Genomic DNA, 8,237 nt, shown 5'->3' with positions numbered 1-8,237 from the left:
CTGTTTTTTATACAGAAAGTTTAACATTGTCTGCCGCGGGTAGAATAATTGTATTATTTGACGGGCAGCAAATTATTAACACTCCAGGCGTTGTATAATAGTTCCAAATCGAATAGATAGAGTTGCCACTCAATACAAAACTTGTCTGGTGTGAGTTAAATATTACTCCGATGTATTTCGAATAGAGTAAAGTACATTGTGTAATTAGGTGGGAGGATTCTTGTTAAATGAATTTAAAAATTAGGTACCGTTAGATAGCTTATTTTTGTTGTACATTGCATACATAAATGAGTATTACATATAAAATTCTACTTCTATATAAAATATTAATTTTATTTTGATGAAAAGTCTTGTAATATCATACATGTACGCTTTTATGGCTTTCAACTTAACCACAATTTAAGTACTTGTTCAAACATATACAATAAAGAAAACTTGTATACTCTGTAGCAACATGTTGCGAGAGTATAATAATAAATAATTATGGAATATAAATATAATTTTTGTAGAGAATAAATACTGAAAAGGCAAAACAACATATGTACAAGTATATACCTCACCGGGAAGTTATTAAACCTTTATGTTATTTACGATTCGATTTAAGCCTAGCAACGTTTTGTTTTGATTACCACCCACACCATTTCGTTACACTGATTCCAATACATATTAACTTGGCGCTAGAAAATTCCTTAGATTTTAGTAGTTAGTAGCGAGTCCTTAAACTTTAGTTTATTGTTTACTCTTTGAAGTGTTGGAAGCGCGCCTACTCGACAATTTAGTAGTGTAGTTCAGTTCATAAATAGAATAAATGTTAAAAGCAATGATACATACAGCACGTGTACATATTCCAAAATCACACGAATGTAATGTTTATGGCAAATTAACCAAGTACCGCTCTAAATCGGCAAATCCACCAACGGCACGCCCTTTCGTAAACTATTCTATGCAACGGGCGCGTTGTGTGCCACCATTTTCAGTGCAATCGATGCAGAAAAATACTGTGGTTGAACATGGACCGATAGATGAGCCACCAGCACCCGCGAGCGCACGCGGAAAAGTGAATGGAAAAAGTATGTATCGTATTTAATAATAGTATTATAAATTAATTATTATACCATTGGTATGTAAGTGCAAGATAATCTGATCTGTATGTATTTCAGATTTGAACGCTTGCAAAAAGAAAACCATTTCCACTTTGCAATTGGATTTGGGCGGAAGCAACGCCAGCGGTGCTGATAGTCACAGACGTTCTACAACAACGTTTCGCATGTATTTTGATCGTGGAGATCTGCCTATAAAAATGGAATATTTATGTGGAGGAGATAAAATTGGTTGGACGGTAAGTTTGAATATATACACCCATACATATAGTACTCATGTACTTGATGTCCATAAATAACCATATTCTGTATCTTAAAATATATTTTTAAAATAATTTTTTTCCAAATCACAGAAGTCTAAAATTGTAGTTATATATAAATAAATTTTAAAGTATGCATTTCTCATACCAAAAATATTTCTTTTGAACAATTAATAATTCGAGGTTTAAATTATCTAAAAAGAACCAGAAAATATGGATTGATTGATAGATAAAAATTTAAGATTTTTAAAAATTTAATAGTATAAATATAACTTTTAATAGGAAAGGATATTTAAATACTATTGTTTTAATATATATACTAATACAATATTCTAGAATAATCATAAATTCACAAAATTCCTAACCTAAAATAAAAATCCAAAACTAAACTAAACAAATAATTTTGCAGATATTTTTTTTAATTCAATAATATAAATATTTCTCTTAAGAAAAAAAATTAACATAATTAAAAATAATATTTATATATTATGTTTTTTTTTATATTTACAACTATATTCTAGAATAATAATAATTGCCCTAAATTCCTAACTAAAATAATAATCTTAAACTCTCTCTTAAAAGTTAGTTTTAATTATAACTTAATATATACTATATATACATATATATACCTAATTTTAAATTCAATTTCCGTTGCAAATGCAGATTTTGATTTTGATTGATGGATTATTTATTGCAAAAAGAAGCAAATTCCGAAAATAAAAAGTTCACCTGTGAATACATAAGCTTTCTATAAATAAATAAAAATAATAATAATTTAGCACGACAGTGTTGTCATTTAGAGAAATAATAATATACCGCGGGTTTATTGCTCATGTGGGTGTACTCTATTACAATGTATACACCTACGAACACCTGCCTGCCAGTTTGCCTCCAAAATGCAAGTACTGTGAAAGGGTACACGCTTTCGAGCAGATAGGCGAGTGTTGCGGGTAATTGAAATGGAATTGAATATTTTTTTTACGTTCTTTCATTTTTTGTTGCGTGCAAAGGCGTGCTTGGCATGTAGCACGAACATAAACTCTCACTATATACATATGTGTATATATATATATATGTACATATAAATATCTGGTACATGCATATATGTATATAACGGTTATATATCTGGTATTAAGTTTACTATAACAGCTTTTTTTCGAAGGTGGATATTGACAAACTCGACTACAGCCTCTACTTGCCGCTCTTCTTTGACGGTCTGTCTGAGACCCAGCACCCCTATAAGACATATGCTCGTCAAGGTGTTACCGATTTATTGGTTGCGGGTGGCGAGAAAATTCATCCTGTTGTACCGCAATTAATATTACCACTTAAGAGTAAGTGTTTAGCGGTAAATATATGTATGTGCATGTGTTGAGGTAATTGCGCCAACGTGTTGTGACTGTAATGCGGCTTCGATTTTGACGCCTAAAACATGATTAGGATTATTTTTTTGCGTTTCTTTCTTTATAGATGCACTTAGCACACGTAATTTGGAGGTTATGTGCACCACTTTAAAGATAATACAACAACTCGTAATGTCATCTGATATGGTGGGTCCAGCTTTGGTGCCGTTTTATCGACAATTGCTGCCAATGTTTAATGCTTTCAAGGTGAAAAACGGTGAGCGAATAATAGAATCGTAGGTTATAAAATAAAAATTAATAGTCGTTTTAGTGTGTGATACTACCAACGTTTGGGTTTTGCACCCGAAATTCAGTTTAGTTTTGTTATACAAACTTTTTTATCTTTCATTAAAATCTGCCTTCACTCGAAGATGTGTCCGTCCGGGCCGAAATATTATCTTATTATACCCTGAATAGGGTCACGAAGTTTAACACTCAGCGGGAAACGAAGAAAGGAGACCTGTTAAAGTAAATATATTATATATGTTAAGCATATAGCATGACGAGCTGATCCGATTTAGCCATGTCCGTCTGTCTATCTGTATATACGCGAAATAATCCCTCAGTTTTTGAGATCTCGTTCTGAATCTCGTTCGGATTATTGTCCAAGGCAACGATATAATCACCATACAAATTGTTCAGATCGGATTACTATAGCATATATGTATGTATGTAGCTGCGATACAAACTGACCGTTCAAAAAACTTGTTTATTTGTGAAGGGAATTATGGTGCAGTCGCAGTTAACGGTTTAATTATTATTTTGTTTTCAGCTATTCTTTTCTATCCATTGATACAATTAATATTAATACAATTTAATGATTTTAACACCATGCATATAATCATTAACAACAAGCATTTTATGTATTTATTGTTACTACAATACTTGTAATCTAAATTATCGCCTCTCAATTAACCCCTTTTGTTTCACGACAGAGTCTAGACGTATCGACAAAGGGCATCTGTCTAAGTATATTGTTGTTAATATGCATGTACTATGTAGACAACAAAAGCTAAACAATTTTTTTTTTAATGCACAGAGATTTTGTATTTACTATCAACATATTTAATAAGTATATATATATTATATATATATATAACCTTGTACCAAAAATGCAGTAAGCCAATACGAAATCTGTAACTAAGTGACCATGCATGCATACATATGCACATATGTATATGTATGTATGTCTTCAAATACATATGCATATAAAATTGCGCCTGACGACTAATGATAAGCAAGCTGACTTACTGAACCAAATTTATCAATAACTACAGATTTCGAGATTATTCCCTTCGAATGGAATTACATTAATTTAACTAAGGGGTCCTCAAGTATTTCGAATAATGTTTTCGTCTCAAAATATACTTTACATAACTATGTATTGTACCATGCCTTTTAGAAGTCGAGCTCATTTTGTTGGAAAATGAGATTGATGACGACAATAATCAGCAAAGAACGATCTCATTTTTTTATTACGAATAGCTTGGCACGTGTACCGAAACACTGCTACGACTGTAATCAAATTGTCTATTAAACTGTGCAAATATGGTTACATTTTGTTAATGAAAGGGTGAATGATTCAATCCCCTAAGGTGCAATAAATTCGACGTAAAGGTTTTTAATAAATATGTTTGTGATTTAAAAGCGAGCTGTGAAGGTATCCGATGGTCGGTTCAACTCGGAATAGATTGGCAAAGAACTAATAGAATTAGACACCGGGTTTCTGCTTCTTTTTCATAAACAATGTGTCTGTGTTAACTGACGTCAACGAGCTGTAAAGTTTTTCGATGGTCGGTTTAACTCGGAACAGATCGGCGAAGGACCAATAAGGGTTACTGCTTCTTTTTATTAAACAGTGTTTTTGTACTGACGTCAAAACCAATGTTTTCTTCTTCGTATTAATAAACGGTTTTTCAGTACTTATTTTAAAACGAGCTGTCAAGATTTGTGATAGTCATTCGAATCGGAACAGATCGGCCAATATAATATATTCGTTTAAAGAAACAGTGACTTTGAAGTGATTTTAAAGCGACTCTGCCATTATACTACTATTGTTTGTTTTGTAATTCCTTTGTTACAACAACAACGATATTTTTAAAAACTTTCAGTCTTTAAATGTGTATTTACAACTCTCATAGTCATTTTCCTCTTCGTTGCAGTGAATTGCGGCGATGAAATAGACTACGCCCAGCGCACCAATATGAATCTCGGAGATCTCATCGATGAGACCTTACAAGTGTTGGAGTTACATGGCGGCGAAGATGCTTTTATAAATATCAAATATATGGTGCCCACTTACGAGTCCTGTTATTTGAATTGATTTACATCAATATTGAATCATGTCCTTTAACTATTTGTATATAAAAAAATGTGCATTTTTGAAAAAATAATTAGTAAATCCCAGTTCACACGCGGACTCTTTTGTGGCCCAAACCGGTTTTTTGTGGGGAAAGATGAACGGACCGTGCCGCTCGTGCTCGGGTGGCACGCATTGTGTTCTCGTTCGTAACAGTTCGCTGCTACGCAATTCAGCATTCCTTTTCATTTTGAAATTCTTTTCATGGTTACAATAGCGCTAGGTTTCAAATGAATATACATATACGATATGTTAGGAAATTTGAAATTCGTTATTTATATTTTGTATGTATTATGAACATATGTATGCATGGAATAATAGAAATATTTTAAAAATTTTAAATAAGGAGGAAATTAAAATACTCAAAAATATTTCATTTAAATTATTAATAAACTTTAGCGGTATTAAATGTAATAATATATACATAAATGAATTCTAATAAAAATGGAGTTACTTTTACTTGTTTATATTTGCATAAAATATTAAGATGCTTTTATATTTATTTATTTTAACCGCAAATTTAGTTCGATATCATTTTATTTAAAACATGACTTGTAATTAATCCAAGGATGTTTTATAATCGAAAAAAATATGGAGTAAAAAAAGTATGGGTTTTTCACACTTCCCGAAAGATTAGGAAATTCCTGTCATAAATTTAGCCTTGAAAATATTATTAACGAGTATTCAATACATTTTGATGGAATAGACTTAAGTATTTCTTTAAAATTATTAAGCGGGTATTATGCATATTGTTCAACCACATTTATGGTAATTCTTTGTAAGCAAAATGTGAGACCACCATACCAACATATGAATGAGCTATGCAACATGCTCCCACAGAGCGACACCAAAACAGAATTTACCGCTAATGAGCTACAAAAGAGTCCCCATGTGAACGCAGTAAAGATGAAATACATTTTTAATGCTGTCATATGCTTTCAATATATTTTCGTTTATATATATCAATTTATAAAATTGCTGATCATTTAACATAGTGAATATTTACATATATATAATAAGAGTACAGAAATTCATAAATTTTAATTGAAACTGTAAAAAATTTTTGCGCCAAATTTTAAGCAATATTAAAAAAAAGTCTTGCTTTACTTCTCACGTAAATCCCATTCCTTGCCGGAACGTAAAGCCATTGCCAAATCTTCAGCAATAGCGTAGGATGCAACAGCAATGCTAAAAGCAAATGGGAGAATAACAATTATTATTGTACAGTTACGGAAACAGTTCTTTATAAATATAAACAATAAATCAAAATTTTCTAGGAGCTTATAAATATGTAGCTTAAAAAAGTTATGTGAATAAATTAAATTGTAATACTTTAAAATTTTTAATTTTTGAGAGAACAAGAATCTTTGCTAAATTTTTTAGTTAAAATGTTATTATAAATCTGTAGATATATGTTAAAACGACGTAACCCGATTTAACACTTTTTTTCGCTCAAGCCTTACATGGAATTATTTATTAACAATCAAGCAATCAAGTTCCTTAAACATATACTTACTGCTGTTGCATAATATAAGCTTTTTCCGAAAATTCGTATTCGTTGCCTTTTATATTGTGAGGAGAATAACGATTGTAGAAACCCCAAATAGAATTCATCAACTTATCATTATATTTTGCCGGTGTATACTCAGTCACTGTAGTAAATAAGAAAATTTAATAAAGGTAAAGTATTGCTTTTTATACAAAACAACCAACTCACATTTTTTATTAGTATTAATATTTTTTGTTTCATTTTTATCAGTATTGCACTTTATGCGAGCTATCAGTAAGTCCCTATCATTTAATTCGCGCAATTTACGTGCGGCAAAAGCTCCTTGTGGCAAAGCGGCCATTTTTGAACAGTCTGCAATATGAAAAATAAAAATAAAAACGAAAATATGAATATACACAAATCAAATATAATTACATGCCTGTGAAATACTCACGAGAAAATTTAAATAATATTGAAATTAAAACACACAATTTTTAAATAAATAAAATAATAAAACTAACATATTTTTATTTAAAAATACTAAAACAGTTTTAGAGTTCAATTTTGTGAACCTATACAGCTGATAAACTAAGCATGGTGCGATAACAAAACAAGCATATACAGCCATATGGTTTTAGATTTAGCACGTTTTCTCCTTAGATTTTAAATTAATACATTTTATAAATCACCAAAAATTGTGTTACACATATAAAACACGGTACATACTTTTTTAATTTAATGTTAAATAATTAAAACATGTGTATATATTATTTTATTAAAACATTGAGCACTTAATTTTTTTTTCATTAACATTTTTGCTATTAAAGAGGCTAATTCTTCATTACTTTTCGTTCATTTCTTAATAACTAGTATTGTCACAATATATTTATATTGTCATATAAATATTTATCAAAATAATAAAAAGTTCCATACCTTCACAATTGTTTAGTATATCACAAATAATGCGTTTGTCGGTGAAATGTGATTCGCTGTGGACTGTAAAGTCACTTTTTAATAAGTCTTGTAAACAATTTCGTTTTCTTAGCAAATTCAGTATGTTTGAATATTCGTCACTTTTTATAACCACCATTCAAGCTTATTTTGTTTAAGCAATAATAAAAAAGTATTGTCCTTTCCGCACTGGGTAAATTTTGTTTAAATACTTTTTGACACTGTTACACGCTTAATTATGCGTATAAATATATTCTATTTTTACTATCAGTAAAACAACACTTTTGAGTTAAATCTAAAAAATTTAACAAATGACCGGTTATACATTTGTATGCACTTGCAAGAAATCATAAAGTGTAGCAGTGATATTACTTTCAACGCTCGTGATGTTCAAAATTGAACTGACTTTGTTGGCAACATGCGGCTGAGATTTATAAGTACACTGTTCGATTGTTTTGCTTCGCTGAATAAATGAATCGGATGAGTCCGTGACGCAAAGAAAATTCATATAAGTCCATATGTACATATGTATATGATAAGGTGTTGTAGATTAGGGGCGGGGTGTCAAAGCCGGTGCTGTTAGTGCTTAATAGAGGCTATTGGCGTATAGTAATAAGATGAACTGTTTAATCTATGTATGTATAAATACATACATACGTACCTACATAATATTGT

At 30.6% G+C, this 8,237-nt stretch overlaps 2 protein-coding genes across 2 annotated transcripts; one reads left to right on the top strand and one right to left on the bottom strand.

Moving 5' to 3' along the window:
* Positions 1 to 451: 451 nt before the first annotated feature.
* On the top strand, positions 452 to 5,567 carry LOC106619891 (parkin coregulated gene protein homolog). Its single transcript, XM_014238200.3, has 5 exons — positions 452 to 1,070; positions 1,161 to 1,339; positions 2,523 to 2,694; positions 2,831 to 2,980; positions 4,926 to 5,567. The coding sequence occupies exons 1-5, from the start codon at positions 809 to 811 to the stop codon at positions 5,084 to 5,086; spliced, it is 924 nt and encodes a 307-aa protein (XP_014093675.1). The 5' UTR covers positions 452 to 808; the 3' UTR covers positions 5,087 to 5,567.
* Positions 5,568 to 6,038: 471 nt separating this feature from the next.
* On the bottom strand, positions 6,039 to 7,987 carry LOC106619890 (uncharacterized). The gene is made up of 4 exons (XM_014238199.3): positions 7,545 to 7,987; positions 6,840 to 6,983; positions 6,639 to 6,774; positions 6,039 to 6,310 (listed from the first exon to the last, which is right to left on the bottom strand). Exons 1-4 carry the CDS (start codon positions 7,699 to 7,701, stop codon positions 6,226 to 6,228), a joined length of 522 nt encoding a protein of 173 aa, XP_014093674.1. The 5' UTR covers positions 7,702 to 7,987; the 3' UTR covers positions 6,039 to 6,225.
* Positions 7,988 to 8,237: the final 250 nt, after the last annotated feature.

This window comes from Bactrocera oleae, chromosome 4, assembly GCF_042242935.1.
Source record: "Bactrocera oleae isolate idBacOlea1 chromosome 4, idBacOlea1, whole genome shotgun sequence".
Classification (NCBI taxonomy): domain Eukaryota; kingdom Metazoa; phylum Arthropoda; class Insecta; order Diptera; family Tephritidae; genus Bactrocera; species Bactrocera oleae.
This window is presented reverse-complemented; position numbering and strand designations above follow the sequence as displayed.

Bases quoted from the DNA above. Each gene is read 5' to 3' on its own strand.
- LOC106619891 (XM_014238200.3), top strand. From the start codon at position 809: ATGTTAAAAGCAATGATACATACAGCACGTGTACATATTCCAAAATCA. The intron at 1,071-1,160 runs GTATGTATCGTA...TATGTATTTCAG, and splicing joins CGGAAAAGTGAATGGAAAAA to ATTTGAACGCTTGCAAAAAG. The intron at 1,340-2,522 runs GTAAGTTTGAAT...TTTTTTTCGAAG, and splicing joins GAGATAAAATTGGTTGGACG to GTGGATATTGACAAACTCGA.
- LOC106619890 (XM_014238199.3), bottom strand. From the start codon at position 7,701: ATGGTGGTTATAAAAAGTGACGAATATTCAAACATACTGAATTTGCTA. The intron at 6,775-6,839 runs GTGAGTTGGTTG...TATTTACTACAG, and splicing joins TATTAATACTAATAAAAAAT to TGACTGAGTATACACCGGCA. The intron at 6,311-6,638 runs GTAAGTATATGT...ATTTGCTTTTAG, and splicing joins GCTTATATTATGCAACAGCA to CATTGCTGTTGCATCCTACG.